Source organism: Lithobates pipiens, unplaced genomic scaffold, assembly GCF_037356315.1.
Source record: "Lithobates pipiens isolate NorthernLeopardFrog02 unplaced genomic scaffold, aLitPip1_a1.2 Scaffold_18, whole genome shotgun sequence".
NCBI classification, from domain to species: domain Eukaryota; kingdom Metazoa; phylum Chordata; class Amphibia; order Anura; family Ranidae; genus Lithobates; species Lithobates pipiens.
The window spans coordinates 362077363-362095135 of NW_027507758.1; the positions used below are offsets into that span (position 1 = coordinate 362077363).

A 17773-nucleotide genomic window follows, 5' to 3' on the forward strand; every position below is an offset into this window, starting at 1 on the left:
TGCTCGAATTGGGCAGATTTGAGCATTTTTGGAGCAAGAAGCAGATAGCAAAATATAAAAACATAGCAACAAATGATGAAACAGATGATAATTTTTCCTATTGGCTAATAAAAAAAAAAGCCAAAGCTCAAAAACCGCTGCATGGAAGCGTGTAAAAACACTCAAAAACACTACGTTCAGGTGTGAGTGGGGTCTTATTAAGGACAGATTTTCAAAGATCAGTAGGAATTCCTAAACATCCAAACCCCTAATATAAAATATGGAAGTACTATATGCCATGTGATTTCCAACTGTAATATATATACATGCTGACTTACTAATAAACAGAAGGGTTCACATCAGTCCCTATCCCAAATGAGTTGACAATTTAACATTCCTTTAACAGCATACAAAAACACATACATAAAATCTAGGGTTAAATTGGTTACATTTATAAACCAATTAGCCTATCACTTGTTTTTGACTGAAACAGGAAACCAAAAACCTAGAGGAAACCCAAGCAGAACATACAAACATGCAGATAGTGTCCCTGGTTAGCATTCTGCTGGACATCAATGTTGCAAGGCTTAAAAATAGCACTTGACCTTGAGATATTATTTTATGTGGTCACAGAGCTTCCCTGTTGCTTGTGATAAGCTTATGTTATAATATATAGCCGATTTGCGACAACTCTTTAAATACTGGCAAGGTTTTGGTAGCAGTGCTGCCAGGCCACTTACTGCATTAACACGATCACCAAACAGTCAAACACAGCTCTCATTTCTTAGGGAGTCTTGCCAAAACTCTAGTAAGGTAATGCTTCCTTATGTTCATCTGCTTCCCCGAGAACAAAATGTTCTTTTTAAAGTGTCCTTGTGTGCCAGCAGATCCCTTGAGACAGAGGATTTATATATATATATATATATATATATATATATATATATATATATATATATATATATATATATATATATATATATATATATATATATATATATATATATCGCTATCTCTATTATATATTACACATCTCTCTCTCTCTCTCTCATATATACATCTACACACACACACACACACACACACACACACACACACACGTCTATTGATAGAGATGAGATAGATAGATTTATCTATCTATATATTTTATTTCAGCAATAAATGCCATAGATAAATAATAGTATAGAGGATGCATGTTTTCATGAAAAAGTGATCATTAGCGCACTAAGCAGCACATTTAGCAAGAAATTTCAAGTAAGGCACTGTAGATCTCTTCTTCGTCAGTCCTCTGTGTGCTCTGACAGTGTGCTCATCCTAACATACTGGAACCATAAGAACAATGCAAAAGCAATGTAGGTACTCTTCCATGACAGATTTTCTTTGACACAATCCCCCCCCCCTTCCCCCAGCAACATAAACTTACTTCTCCTTGGCTCCCCTACCACTCCATTCAGCTCTGGCAGCCGAAGTAAATATGGAGTTGCAAGTATGGAGGAGTATGTGAATCACACCTTGTGACTGTGCTGAATCGAGAAGTGCTGTCATACAGGGAGTCCATAGATCTGTATAATTTATGACTTCAGCACGATAACACCTGGCTTTACTTTAATTTTTGGTGTCTGAATGGAGTTGCAGGGGAGGCGAGTATATGTTTTTATGAAGGGGGGCTGCATTAAAGTGTTTCTATAGGAAAGATTAAAAAACAAAACAAAAAAAAGTTCTACTTACCTGCTCTGTGCAATTGTTTTGCAGCCAATCCTCTTCTTTTTGGGTCCCGTACTGGTGGTCCTGGGTCCACCCCCCCCTGCTGAGTGCCTGCGCCACTGCCCTCAAATAGCAAGCCTCTTGCTATGGGGGCAGTTGAGCAGACTTGTTCCCGTACTGCGTTCTGTGTATCTATTCACATACAGATTGGGTCGGCCCTGCCTAAGACTTTATCCTCATTGGCTCACTGGCTGTGTTTGACAGCAGCTGCTGCGTGAGCCAATGAGGAGCGGGAGACACAGGAACGCCACTGTTCTTGTGCACATCACTGGATCGAGTTGGGGTTTGGGTAAGTATACAGGGAGGTTGCACCCAGAATGTTTTTTACCTTAAAAAAAAGCATTAGGGTAAAAAACCCTGAGACTTTAAAAACACTTTAATGCAAGCCCGTTGCATTACACTGCATTGGCAAGGCACAGGTTCAATAAAAAAAAACCCAGAGACGCAGATGTTTTTTTTTAATGATTCTAGCATGCCTCAATACAATCAAAGAAAGTCCCAAACTCACTGATAAGTAACATGGATTTGAGACATAGAACGCTGTTTTGGATAGAGTGATAACGTTTTGTGTCAACTTTTTATTAATCCATGACCCCATTAGGGAGATTTATCAACACTTTCTCTTCCTATGTATGAAAAATAGGGGGATCAGGTATCACAGAAAAAATGTCAGGTGACAGTAGTTATTATTCATCCTTAAGGCTCTATTCACACCTGAGTGTAGAAATTTACTGCCATTTTTTTTTTCCCAAGTGTTTTTGCAGCTTTATACAATAATTTTTAAAGCGTTTCAGAAGCATATTACAAGCATTTTACTGCTTCAGGCGTTTTCATTTAGTCAATAGAAAGCAATAGGGGGAGAGAGGGAGAGGACATCAGGGCTGGAGAGCTGCTGTTTGAGCAGAAAATAAGCGACAAACCGCTAGTGAAACGCTCAAGTCAGGCGTTTCTATTGAAGTTTTTTGGGGCCAAAAAAAAAAAAAAAAAGCTCATGTACTTTTTTTGGCCAACAGGCATTTTTCTTCAGACAACATATTGCTCATATGTGAACAGGAGCTATTGAAACGAATGGGATTTTGCTTGTTGGGTGTTTTAGAGCTGAAAAATTTCTCAGGTTTGAATGGGGCCTAAGTTCAAGGCAAGTTAGGGGAAATCTCCTCAACAAGGGTAAATAAAGACTAAAGCCCCATACACACTATCACAGTGTTTCTGCATTTTCTGCAGATTTTTGTCTTCAGATTTACCAAAACCATGTAGTAGAAGGGCCTGTCTGATTGCATACAAATTGAAACTCCTAAGGTTGGACCTCATATATGGTTTTGGTAAATCTGAAGGGAAAAAAAATCTGCAGAAAATCTGATAGTGTGCATGGGGCTTTAGAGGGCTTTCACACTACGCTGCCCATAGCGGCGGCAGTGAAATGCAACTATTTTTAGAGACGTTTTACCGTCAGATTTGGGGCGCATTTCGGCCACTAGCGGGGCGCTTTTAACCCCCCGCTAGCAGCCGAGAAAGGGTTAAAACCGTCCGCAATATGCTGCAATAGCGGCGTTTTGCTGGCGGTATTGCAGCGCTGCCCCATTGATTTCAATGGGGAGCAGCGGTGGAGGAGTTGTTAAACGCACCACTCCTTCACTACTTCAAAGAAGCTGCTGGCAGAACTTTTCCTGACGTCCTGCCAGTGCACCACTCTGGTGTGAAAGCCCTCGGGGCTTTCACACTGGAGACGATGGTGCAGCAGTTTGAGGGCGGATTGCAGGATATATTTCGAACTCTATAGGGCCTGCAAAATGCCCTCAGTGTGAAAGGGGTCTTATGGCTTGAGTTGAGCATTAACCACGTCCGGACTGCCCCATGCCAATATACATCCTTTCTTTGACAGGGGATATCGTTTGTATGGCAGCAGCTAGCTGCCATAACCCCGGTATCCTCGTGTTCGGACGGCGGTCCGGCTTCTGAAGAGAGTGGTCTCCGTGGCGGTTTCACCGCAAGATCACTTTTAAATCGGTAGTGGGAGAGGGCCTCCCCCACGCGCTCCTGTGCCCTCCGCCACTTACCGGATCCGTCAGCAGTGGCCATCGCATCTTCACCCTGGCTAAGCATGGAAACGAGGGAGGGGAAGATGGCCCCCACCCATCTCTATCACAATGCAGAGTGGAAGCGACGTCTAAACATCACTTCCGTCCACAGCTTTTAAAAAGGGACATTTTTTTTATTGCTTATTTTTAAATTACTTTTTTTTATTGCATTCAAGTGTAAATATGAGATATGAGGTCCTTTTGACCCCAGATCTAATATTTAAGAGGTCCTGCCATGCTTTTTTTTCTATTACAAGGGATGTTTACATTCTTGTAATAAGAATAAAAGTGATACTTTTTTTATTTTTTTTTAAGAACAGTGTAAAAAAATAAATAAAAAGGTATTATAAATAAGAAAAAAATAAAATAAATACAAATTTTAAACATGCCCCTTCCCGCCAAGCTTGCGTACAGAAGCAAATGCATATTTGAATAGTGCCCGCAAAGGAAAATGGTGTTCAAAACACAAGTGAGGTATCGCCATGATCGGTAGTGCGAGAGCAATAATTCTAGCCCTAGACCACCTGTGAATTTTTTTTAAACGTCGCCTATGGAGATTTTTAGGTGTAAAGGTCTGTCGCCATTCCACGAGCGGGCGCAAACATGTTGGGTATCAATTTACTCAGTGTAAAATTATCTTTCACAATATAAAAAAAATAAAAAATAACTTCACTGTTGTCTTATTTTTTTTTAATTTAAAAAAGTGTATTTTTTTTCCCAAAAAAAAAAAGTGCGCTTGTAAGGCTGCTGAGCAAATATGGTGTGACAGAAAGTATTGTAACGACCACCATTTTATTCTCTAGGGTGTTAGGGGAAAAAATGTATAATGTTTAGGGATTCTAAGTAATTTTCTAGCAAAAAAAAAAAAGTTTTTAACTTGTAAAACAACACATCTCAAAAAGAGGCTCGGTCCTTAAGTGGTTAAAGAGCAACTGAATTCCAACTCCAGTTAAAAGGGCATATTTCTAAGGTACTGCTTACAAACCATTAATATTTCTAGATGTCCATAGCAAATAGTCACTTTTTTAAGTTCAGTTCCATTTTAAGCTGAACATGGAAAGCAATACATTACAAATCAAATTTAAACTTGACTACACTTTGCGTGCCTTCAGATACACACATTTCAAATGACAAAGGCAGACAAACATACATTGCAAGAAAATGAGAAAGCGTCAGGTTTAGAAAACTGAAAGCGTCATATGATCCAAGATAATTAGATCAATACAGAGAGGATTTAGGAAACAGGACACATTTTAGTAAAAGAATATAAGTAAATAATAAATAAAAGTAAAGCAAAAATGTAAAGCTTCGGCTTTACATTTCTTGTTTACGGTTTGTAACATGAATTAATTTAAATTTTAAAAGAATTATTTTTCTTTCTTGATCCAATTCTGATCATAAATTGTTATGTAACATTGGCTACCATTACATACCATCACCACTTTCAGACTGTCCTGATCTATATGGATTGTATTTTGGTTTCGGGGCAACTACAGGTGCAAATTTCTTAGGGGCTTGTTGAGTTGACACGGAGATGCTGGGTGTTCCAAAGCCCTGTGTGGTCTCCATTCTGGCTGTTACATGTCCCAGGTTGTCCCCAGAACTCTTTGGTGGTAGCCATGAAGGATGAGACATGTTTCACGTCTACAGAAACAGAAATGACACTCATTGGAGCCAAATATGTCAGACATAAAACACACACAAAACATGTATTGTTGCCATGGTGAAATGCAAGATACTAATTATGAAGCTATACAAAACACACATTGAACATAGATTGAAAACAAAGACTACAACTTAAAGAGGAATTGCAGTTTATGCTATGATTATGCATGATGTCCTTGTATGGAATGTAGTTGCAGAATTAACCCTTTTAATACCATCCAAGTAGAAATGATGTTGGTGGCTTTGGAGGGGTGCATACACACTCCACCAGGTAGAGGTGCCCTTCGTTTCACTGACCCAGAAGCAATGTGTAAAATGTCACTCACACTTCCCATGTCATTGGCTGGGAAAAAAGCTAATGAAAAGTAATCTGCATTTCATTAACTACACAGCGTGCCTGTATAAGTGTGGGATGACAGTGTACATAAACTGACCACACGAGAATGGATCAGCCGCCATGCCAAGTGTGGCCAGTTTACTATTAGGAGGAAAGGCACAAGCAGGATCAACCAAGTAATGAACAAGAACAGCAATAATGCAACAGTAATATGAAAAATCAAGTAGAAATACATTAAAAATTGTTAATTTTAAATTTTTTAGGATTAAAAACAAATTAATTTGGCATAGTAGAGCTGCAAAATCCTCCAACCATTACAATCAGTGATTAGAAAAGAACTAAAATGATATTGGTTGCAACAACATCATAAACTATGTAATTTGGGTCAGCTGTTTTGCAGCAGTACATTATCCATAATGCAGATACGATATGACGCATGAAACAAGGTTACAATGGTTTTTCCTTTGGGCTGCATTCACACTTTAGTGTCACGTTTCTTCCGGTGTTTTGTTGTGCATTTTTAAAATGTTTGCGCATTGGTGTTTTAAGGAGCCAGCACCCGCCAGCTTCTAAACTTGCTGTCAGTGGGAATTGCCCGCTGACAGCAAAATATAAACAAAAGAGGCAGCAAAAAAAAAAAGGAGTGGTGCCCCCCCCCCCCCCAATCAATACCAGGCTCCTATTCAAGCATGCAGGCCAGGAGAGGGGGAGGACAAGGAAGTGTCCTCCTCCCCCATCATCTTGAACCATGCCAGGCCACATGCCCTTAACATGTTGATGAGGACAATGGCCCCTTCCCCACAACCCTGGCCCAGTGATTGTGGGGGTGCAGTTTATCGGAATCTGGAAGCTGGCCATCTGAAAATCTCAGCAGCCAGCAGGGAGTTTCAAAGTCGGTGCATAGCTGGATTTAAGGTGAGCATAGTTGCACATTGGCAACAGATAACTCATCCGTGCTGGATGGTGCATTTAGATGCATTTCTATGGAGAAAAATACACTAAAGTAGCTCCAAAACCTTTTTGAACTTAAAGTGTTTGGCTTCAGGTGGCCTGCATACCAAATGCTCAAGTGCGAATGGGGCTTAGTGGCTTTTAACGTATAATATACCAAGAAACAGAATAAGACATAAGGATCTGTAAGTGCCCAGTCCTCTCCTAAAATAGGGGTAGGCATTCTAGCTTGTATCAGCTATCCGTAAACAATCAATATAAAAGGGTACAGCTTGAAGGAATGTGGAAATGTTCCCATAGGATATTATCTATCTATAAATATCTAGTTTGCACCATTTTCATGCTATACTGCTCGATCTACTGCTTGTCTGTAAATTCAGGAAAATTGGGCTTATATAAGCCGTGGCCCCAGGCACACGAGACGCTGTTAAACACACGTTCAGAGGCAGTTGCCTTTTTCAACTGCCCCTGAACTTATGCAAAGTTATCCTATGTGTCCATGTACATAGTCTTGTTTTTTTCCCATTTTTAGGCAGTTGCGTTTAACCTCGTTTTTGCAGAAGCAAAAAAATGGGTTCAGACACTTTGCTTTTCCACGTTTCAGATGCAAAACGCGGCACCCGCGTTTAGCCACATTTGTGTTGATAAGCGTTTTTAAAAGGAACCCAAATTTTTGGACCAGAAAACTCAGAAATATGATGGTAAACCATAAAAAATACAAAAAAGTCGTAATTACTTTAGATCGTTCATAGAGCATACATACTCACTGATGCAATGCCATAAAAAAAAAAAAACTCAATTTTTTTAGGTAGCTTAGACAATGTGGAATGCCTCCACTTCTTTGCCCCAACCCTTCATCCAATTTCTAATCAAAGACTCCACCTAGTCTGACCAAAGCATAGCAATGTCTTTTTCACAAAGAAAAACCTGCATACCAATGCCCAGTCAGCCCCAACCCCCCCACCATGTTTCCATGTTGAACACCCATCCACTCTGATCAAAATGGCAGAAATAGTTAATACATGCTTTGTGAACTTGGGGAGGGTCTATATGATGTTATCGTTACAAACCCTTATAGACACAAATATGGTAAAACGTGGCATAAAAAATGCTGCAAAACGTGCGTTTTTAAACGCAGGTTTCTGCTTTTTAAAACATGTGTTCAGCAGAGTTTGCACCGGTCTCTCATTTGCATGGGGCCTAAATCCTAAAGTGATATTTACCCTAGCGTAAAGACTGCTTTAACAAAGAAAAGGAAAAAAGTGTAAATTCAGTAAGAGGTTGTGTAAATAGGGTAAATACATTTTTCAATGGAATATACAAGTTGTAAGAAAAAGAAACAATAAACCAGTTCTCTCACTACAGGTTTCCTTTAAAGCCCACATGCACACAAGAAACTCACAAGAAGCAGGTTGATTGACTATGAGTGTCATTCAACCCACAAGATGAGCAGTGCTAGATCAGTAATACTGCATGGTCAGTACAGAGGATAAGAGAACTAATTCATCCACAGCTGCTTTTTATTCTTTCAATATACTGGGCAATGTATTTATTATTGGTAAAACTGGATTTGAGCTTTTAGTGCACACACAGAAAATATGCAAAAAAAAAAAAGAGAAGGTCAAATCTGGCCCACCAGGCCATGTTATTTGGCCCTACTTAATTTTGCAGCCGACTCTCACCCTCTGCTCCTGTTCCGCGATGTTATTTGTAAACAAAAAAGCTTTCTGTGTTTAGACGCTCCAATTCATCCGAGAGGTGTTCTATCGGGTTGAGGTCAGGACTCTGTGCAGGCCAGTCAAGTTCCTCCACCGAAAACTCGCTCATCCATTTCCTTATGGACTTTGCTTTGTGCACTGGTCCAAATCATTAGGTGGAGGGGGGTTATGGTGTGGAGTTGTTTTTTTAAAGGTTGGGCTTAGCCCCTTAGTTTCAGTGAACAGAACTCTTAAGGCGCTAACATACCAAGACATTTTGGACAATTTCATGCTCCCAACTTTGTGGGGACAGTTTGAGGATGGCTCCTTCTTGTTCCCACACAACTGTGTGCCAGTGAACAAAGAAAGGTCCATAAAGACATGTATGAGTGAGTTTGGGGCGACCTCAACCCAACAGAACACATTTGGGATGAATTAGAGCAGAGACCGAGTCAGGCCTTCTAGTCCACATCAGTGCCTGACCTCACAAATATGCTTCCGGAAGAATGGTCACACATTTCCAAAGACACACTCCTAAACCTTGTGGACAGGCTTTCCAGAAGAGTTGAAGCTGTTATAGCTGCAAAGGGTGTACAAAATCAATATTGAACCCTACGGACTAAGACTGGGATGTCATTAAAGTTCATGTAACAGCGGGTGTCCCAATACTTTTGGTAATATAGTGTATAAACTTCGGATATTCAGCTCTTTTTGCTTTTGACAAGTTATGTCACCATAACAAGGTCAATGAAACTTTTCTAAGGTCCTCAATCAGTGCATTGTATGGAAAACAATCTATAGGTGGTATAGAATTCAAAGAATGGCTAGTTTGTTCAGGACTGGCCAGCTCCATAAATTCAGCCCAGAAGCTGACAGTTGATGCTAAAAGAATTCTCCAAGAAATTCCAAGTTTAATTCTGGGGTATAGAGGTAACTTTTGGGGTCAAAAAGCATGCATCTATAATTAGAAGTTTGCCATTCAATTTATAGGCAAAGACCATTTTATATAGGCAAAGTGCTGAAGTAACAACCTGTTTGTCAAACACCAAAAAAAGCATTCATGGGGCAGAACCCCATAACCACCATGAAGCTTTTCTGTTTTGGGCCTTGTGCAGCTTGCAATCATCATACAATAATGTTCCAAAGCTCACTAAAAAATCCACCAATGAATGGCTTAAAAAGAAAATAATCAAGGGTAATTTAAAGTGGTTGTAAACCCTTACAAACCACTTTGACCTACAGCTAAGCTTTGCGATGTGGCTCCCAAACAAAATTGACGTCCTGTTCACTTCCTGGATTTATACAAACACAAGGAGGTACACCTTCAGCTCTCATTGACCCTCTTATGACTCATCCCCCTCCCTTCCTGGCAAACTCTCGCGAGAGAGAGCGCGAGAGAGAGCGCGAGAGAGAGCGCGCGAGAGAGAGAGCGCGAGAGAGCGCGCGAGAGAGAGAGCGCGAGAGCGCAAGAGCGAGAGAGAGCGAGAGCTGTGCATGTCATCATAAGCCTAGGCATTTTACCAGACAAGAAATGAGAAAGGGGTTTTATAAGGTATTTACTACCAGAATTTTTTTTTTAACTATCCAAAGTTAAAACAAAAGGTAGAAGATTTAATAGATGAAAAGATGAAAAAATGACTGATGGTCCACTTTAATTTGATATTTGATTTAATAAAGATCACTGCTTTGATTCCTATTGAAATTTTGTAGCGGGATTTTGGAAAGGGCAGTTCATGCCAGGAAATGCACAAAAGTCTTGCAACTGAAGGAATTTTGCATGTGGATGTGGTCGCTGAAGTGGTGGGCAAAATGCCTACAAGGCATAATTTCTGCTGAAGAGACAGTGCCAGTTCTGATGCCTGGGTGCAATTACTTTTTGCACAGTGCACCATTCCATTTATCTTTTTTGAATAAATTATTACAAAGGCATTTTTTTACTTGTGTTCTTATTTAATTATATCACCTTTATATGTAGGCACTGTTTAACCACTGAAGCCCTGGACCAATTTGCAGCCAAAGGACCAAGCCCCTTTTTGCGATTCGGCACTGTGTCGCTTTAACTGACAATTGCGCGGTCGTGCGACGTGACTCGCAAACAAAATTGACGTCCTTTTTTTCCAACAAATAGAGCTTTCTTTTGGTGGTAGTTGATTACCTCTGCGGTTTTTAGTTTTTGCGCTATAAATAAAAATATTGAGGGAAAATTTTGAAAAAAATTCTATATTTTTTACTTTTTGCTATAATAAATATCCCCAAAAAATATATGAAAAGAAAATTTTTTCCTCAGTTTAGGCCGATATGTATTCTTCACATATTTTAGGGAAAAAAAAATTGCAATTAGCAATTATTGATTGGTTTGCGCAAAAGTTAGAGTTAACAAAATATGGGATAGTTTTATAGCATTTTTATTAGTATTTTTTTTTTTTTTTTTTTTACTAGTAATGGCGGAGATCAGCGATATTTATTGTGACTGCGACATTATGGCGGACACATCGGACATTTTTGACACATTTTTGGGACCAGTCATTTCAGTGTTATTTAAATGCACTGATTCCTGTGTAAAGGACACTGGCATTGAAGGAGTTAACTACTAGGGGGCAGTGTAGGTGTTATGTATGACGTTATTTCATTTTTTTATTGTAGGGGGCGTGGCCTGGTATGTGACGTCACTGATCGTCTTTCCCTATAAAAGGGAAGAGACATAGTTACATACATAGCTCGTAAGGTTGAATAAAGACAGCAGTCCATCCAGTTCAATCTGAGTGTCTACAATTGTGCCTATCCCTGTACATTGCACTCGTATCAGTCCCTACCCTCAAGAAGCCCACAAACCAAGGTCCCCATTCTTATACTAGGGCCAATTTTTGACAGTAGCCAATTAACCTACCTGCATGTCTTTGGGAGTGCGAGAGGAAACCAGAGTACCCGGAGGAAACCCACGCAAGCACAGGGAGAACATGCAAACTCCAGGCAGGTAGTGTCGTGGTTGGGATTTGAAACCGCAACCCTTTTTACTGCTAGACAAGAGTGCTAACCACTACACCACTGTGCCGCCACCACTGAGACGATCAGTGACAGGCTCAGTAGGAAGCACGGGGAGAGGTTTGTTTACACAGACCTCTCATTCTTCAGCTCTGTGACCCGATCGTGGGACACCAGCGGCGATCGGGTCCGCTGGTCCCATGGCCACGGTCACGGAGCTCAGGACCGGGTCACGGCTGGGCACTTAAAAAGCAATGTACAGGTACATGCTTGTGCCCAGCCATGCCATTCTGCCAACGTATATATGCAGGAGGCGGTCCTGAAGTGGTTAAATGAAAATCGAATGTTTGCTCAAATATGTTGAAATAGTTTCCATGGGTACTGTATTTTACAATAACATAGAAAATGAATTGGTTAAATACATATGTCAAGATGGGCAAAACCAGGGCTCGACAAATCTCGGGCTCCAGGCCGCCATGTTGACTAGAAATTGCATACAAACTTGGGCTTTTGTCATAGGTACATAGTTAGTCTGGTTGAAACAAGTCCATCTAGTTCAACCAATAAATGTCAGCCCATTCACTGTTGGCACCAGGTGCAAGGATGTACAATTCCAATCACAGGGCAGTTTATTTGTCAGGTGGAAGCATACCGGTGGCTGAGATTGTGCATTACCTCACTTCCAGGTGCCCGTTGACAGTTACCCTGGGCATCATGGCTGGGAAAGAAGGTGCATTGCATTACATTACATTTAGCGGAGCTCAGGGGAGACAACCGAGATCTTTTAAACCCTGGATGTCTCATTAAAAGGGAAATTGTCACCACAAATGTCACATAGGGGACTTTTTATTCCCTATGTGATGAAAAAAATAAATATATATATATATAAATATATCTTTTTTTTTTATTGTAACTAATTAGGGCCCCCCAAGCCCACATATATGTACAAATGTGTACTTTAAATGATGTTGATTGCTTTACACTGGCATGAGAGTAAAAATTCTAGCACTAGACCTCCTTCGTAACACTAAACTGATGACCTCTTTGCCCATGGAAAATTTAGGGTACTGAAGTTAGTCGCCATTTTAAGGTTTAAGTTGCAACATGATGGGTATACTTTGTGCAACCTCGACTTTTATATTTTACCAAAAATTTGGGCAATTTATTGTGTTTTTTTGCCCCTCTAAAATTAACTTTAATGCGTTTTTTTTTTTTTTTTTTTTACAGAAATTCTGTGTTTCCTAGACCTTTTGCGGCAATATTGTGAGACATAAAAAAATAGGAACTACCACTACTTCATTCTCTAGGGCAGGGATACTCAATCTGTGGCCCTCAAGCTCATACCAGGGAAGCACATGCCCAGGGTCAGCAACTCCATGATCATGATCTGGGCTTGCCGACATGCCATCTCAGAGCATCAGAGTGCAGCAGCCGTGGAGGAAGCAGGTGGCAGCGAAGGGAGCAGTAGCCCCATAAGCTCCTGAATGCAGGAGTTTTGGTGTGCTTTCAGTAAGTGCACCACACCCGCTAGATATAATAGAAGTCTATGGCAAAGCGCAGCTAACACAGGAAAGCCAGAGGTGCACTGTGCTGCACCTGTGGTGGAGGTAAACGGCAGTGCATCAGTGTGAAAGCAGCCTTATAGGGGGCTCAGGACAGTAAGAGCTTGTTTACATTTATGGTTTGGGGGAGTGGTAAACCCCATAGTTGAGACATTTTTTTACCACACCCCAACCAGTAGTGTAGCATCGGGGGTCACAATGGGGACTCCACCCCATGCTCCAGGGGGCCTGTGTAGCCTCCCTGTCACATTCGGTTTTACACTTAGATAGGAGGGGTGGCATATACAGGACCTCATGTCCTCCATTTTACTCATGCAACCACTGAAAGCAGACTTCTCTTCTGCCTCCCAACCATTCAGTAATTTCTTGAAGAAAAATGTTCATTATGCTACACAAAATGAAAAAAAAACTACAATTTGAACCATTTCTTTTCATTGTGGCCTGCGACCGATTACCAAATCACTTAAGCGGCCCTCACTCTTCAAAAGGTTGAGTACCCCTGCTCTAGAGAGTTTCATAGGGCTACATAAGAGAAGGGGTTTTGTCGTTAAAAATAAAGCTTTGTTTAAAAAAAAAAAAAAATGTCTCCTTGATTCAAAGCACATTTGTCAAGCCCTGGGCTAAACAATACAGTACAAAGCTTTATAAGACAATTTCACTAGTAGTGAAGTGAAATATATCCTTTGATAAGAAATGATAGTGTTGTGCAACAGTGGGGTGACACGTGCTAGGCATGATCAGTATGTGTACTCCTAACCCATTTATGCCTGGACAAGGAAGTGGTTTCCCTAAGCACACTGAGATATGCTTGGCCCAGGGCTCTCTGGGGACCCTGGAAGCTTCTATTGGCTGCCCCTCCCCGGGATCTCACCCATTCAAAGACACCTAGCCTGGCCTTAACTGCAATTTCCAGCTGTGCTTTCACATTCCCACTAAAGGCCTTGCAGTAATGAGTCCCACAGCAGCTCATGCCGATACAAGCTTCCTTACTAGAGGTTCGGAGAAGGAATAGTCCAGAAGCAGAAAGAATTTAACCTTTTACTTAACAGTCTGCCAGTGTCAACTTCAGTCATCTTGATCTCTGGTGACAACTCACATCTTCGGTTACAAACAAAACATCTGATAGTCAGAAATAGTGTGAATTGAGGAATAGTCCAAACTCTACAGCAGGGGTCAGCAACCTTTCAACTTAAGGGCCAGATTCAATGCGATTTGAACACTGTTCACGACTTACGTATGTGTTCGCTTCTGCATACATGCATGGAGGGATGGGGCTCTTTAAATGTATTCACTTATTTATTTTTTTACACTGTCCCTTAAAAAAAAATATATATATTATAATATATATATATATATATATATATATATATATATATATATATATATATATATATATATCCTTTAAGGAGGGATCCACGGTCTACAAGATCCATCCTCTGCACTTAAAAGCATTCAAAATGCCAAGCTTGGCGGTTTTAAATAAGGTATTTTTTTTTAAATTTGGTGCCTTCAAGCCTTCTGTAAACTCCATGTGATGTCATGCTACCACTTCCGGGTCACTAGATCCAAGACCCAATCAAAGCCGATTCCAGCTTCGTTCAGGTCTCCGGCCAACTGGCAGACGTACTGGCTGGTCGCTCGGGCCTTCCGGTGGGACGGGAGAGCCCAGGCGAGCCGTAGAAGGTGACAGAAGGGGGGGGGGGGGGTGGAAGTCTAGGGATAACAGCCCATGAATTCATCACGTGCACTGATGGGCCAGAAATTTAGCGATGACAGGCCAGGTGCGGCCTGCGGGCCATAGGTTGATGACCCCTGCTCTACAGGAATTGCCCAGAGCCCCACATTCCTAGCTAGGGATGGACATACTACATCAAGTTCTGCCCCTCTCTTTGCTTGCATCCCCCATAATGGGAAGCTCCGAGATTGACTGTTACAGCCTATATCCTGCAGTAAGATTGGTCCTCAGTAATTCCCATTAAGTACGCGGACAGCTCCCACCATAATTATTTATATATCTTAGCTTCCTACCCAGGGTTCTCCACTGCTGATAAGGGCAGGGCTGGCATTAAAGTGATTGTAAACTCTTAAGCCGCGTACACACGGGTGGACTGTATGGCCAACTTAGTCCGTCAGACAATCCGACGGACAGTCCCGTCCTACTTTCGAATGAACGGACTTGACCACACACGGATGCAAAACAGTCCGTCGAAAGTTTGCGCGATGACGTGTACAGCACGTACGACGGGACTAGAAATAGGAAGTCCAATACACAGCAATGCAACCTTTCGCCGTGTAAATCCTTTCTGAGCATGCGCCATACTTAGTCCGTCGAACTAGCCTACTCACGAGCGGATTGTCCGCTGAAACCAAAGTCTGACAGACAATATTACGGAAATTCCGAAATACTTAGTCCGCCAGACTGCACGCTGAAAAAGTCCGCTGAAGCCCACACACGAGCAGACTGTCCGCTGAAATGTGTTTCGACGGACTAAGTTGGCCAGACAGTCCGCCCGTGTGTACGCGGCTTTACATATACCAAGTGAAGTGACTGGCCTCAGGTGATACACAGAGATTAAACAAATCATCCCACATAAATTGTGCCTGTCTATCCGCCGCCATCTTCGCTTCTCTACATCCGTTTAGGGCTGAGTTTATGAAACTTGTAGAGCTGTCAAAAAATGTGCGTGAATAGCTGAAGTTACACTCTGCGGAGCTCAGTGAGGAGATCTCTGAGCTGTTGGAGGCATCCACAGAGCACACAGGGACAGCGCTGAGGTTGTCAATCAGCTAGAGGTACCTCCACTGTCACCATGTTTCTCTTGGTGTCAGGAAAGCTTGTCAGAAGTAATTCATGCCGATAGCAGAGGAACAAAGCAGCAGACAGGGATGGCACTTAGTGTTCCGGACTGAGACAAGTACATACTATAGAGGTATATGCTTTGTTCATTTTTAATTTCTGGAGGTTTACAACCAGTTTAAACTTTAACTGCCCTTTGCTTATCCCTGGTATACTACCTATGAGGACCTCTAGTGGCTCCTATGACATTTGTACCGTTTACTTGTATTACAGGATTTCAAACCTCTACAGTGACTTCTAGTGGCCAACTTATGATCTACACCAGGTGCATCTATCTGTGTCCTTGCCCTACATTATCACTAATACAAAAGTGAGGGAAAATATGCCAAACAAAAAAGAGAGACTGACAATAAAAAAATACAGGTGTTTTGACCATTTCCTATTTTTACAAATGGTACAAATGGTACAAATGGTTTGCACTCACAGGGGTACAAAAGCAGAAAAAACCCTTCAGCCTCATGGCTATGTAGTCAACTCAAAAATGACAGGTCTGTTAGAACACAGACAGAAGTTCTCTCAGGCAACAGCCTTGTTCACAATTCCTGAACGTTGTGTGCGTTCACAAGCTAGCTGCTCGCACAGCAGTTTGCCTCCTTCTGAAAGAGGAGCCCAGTCTGGCTACACCGATTTCCTTTTCTGGTGTGAAACGTACCTGACTCCCAGGAGCCCTACAACTGAATAGGGACCCTTTAATTCTAAAACGGGCAGTAACTAAATCCACAGTATCAGAGAACTAGCCTGTCAAAATATAAGTAGATGTTTATGTGATGCTTAACCACTTCAATACAGGGCACTTATATCCCTTTCCTGGCCAGACCGATTTTCAGCGCTGTCACACTTTGAATGACAATTACTCAGTCATGCAACACTTTACCCATATAAAATTTGCATATTTTTTTCACACAAATAGAGCTTTCTTTTGGAGGTATTTAACCACGAGTGTTTTTTTTTATTTTTTGTGTTATAGATTAAAATAGAAGACCGAAAATCTTGTGAAAAAAAATGCCTAATTCTTTGTCATAAAATATTGCAGTTTAGTAATTTTTCTTCATACATTTTGTACAGAATTTATACTGCTACATATCTTTGGTAAAAATAACTCAAATTAGTGTATATTATTTGGACTTTGTAAAAATTACAGAGTCTACAAGCTATGTTGCAAATCTCTGAAAATTGATCACACCTGATGTACTGAAGGCCCATCTCATTTCTTGAGTGAGGAAAGTACAAATACCCCCGAAATTACCCCTCTTTGGAAAGTAGACATTCCAAGGTATTAAGTAGCATTGTAAGTTTTTTGAAGAAATTTTTTTCCCATAATTCTTTGCAATATGAAGATTTTTTGTTTATTTTACAAAATTGTCATATTAACAGGTTATTTCTCTCACAGAGCATACACATACTGCAAATTACACCCCAAAATACATTCTACTACTTCTCCTGAGTATTTTAGGCATACCACATGGGTGAGATTTTTTACACAGCCTGGTTACATATGAAGACCCAACATTGAAGTGGCACCTTCAGGCATTCTACGAGCATTAATGACAACTCATTTCTCAACCACCTATCATAATTTTGAAGGCCCTGGAGCACCAGGACAATGGAATTCCCCACAAAATTACCCCATTTTGGAAAGCAAACACCCCAACGTATAATCTATGAGGCATAATGAGTCTTTTTGGATGGTTCTTTTTTTCCCCCCAGAGGTTTTTGGAAAATGTGGGGAAATGAAAACACTTTTTGTTTTTGTTTGTTTTTTTACACAAGGTTGTCCATTTATAAAGATATTTCCAACACATAGCAAAAACAACACCCCAAAATACATTCCGCTACTCCTCCTGAGTATGGCAATACCACATGTGTGAGACTTACACAGCTTGGCCACATACAGAGGCCCAACA

General features: G+C 40.9%; 1 protein-coding gene across 5 annotated transcripts in view; it reads right to left on the reverse strand.

Annotated features, from left to right (window-relative positions):
• Positions 1-17773, reverse strand: part of LPP (LIM domain containing preferred translocation partner in lipoma) — a 541140-nt gene that overhangs the window by 365540 nt on the left and 157827 nt on the right. For 3 of the 5 annotated variants that reach the window (XM_077487557.1, XM_077487559.1, XM_077487558.1), the window contains one exon: positions 5252-5462. The exons of the other annotated variants lie outside the window; for them this stretch is intronic. In XM_077487557.1, the coding sequence (XP_077343683.1) occupies positions 5252-5453 (202 nt within the window). In that variant the 5' untranslated portion in view covers positions 5454-5462. The remainder of the gene's footprint in view (positions 1-5251; positions 5463-17773) is intronic. 5 annotated transcript variants of the gene reach the window in all.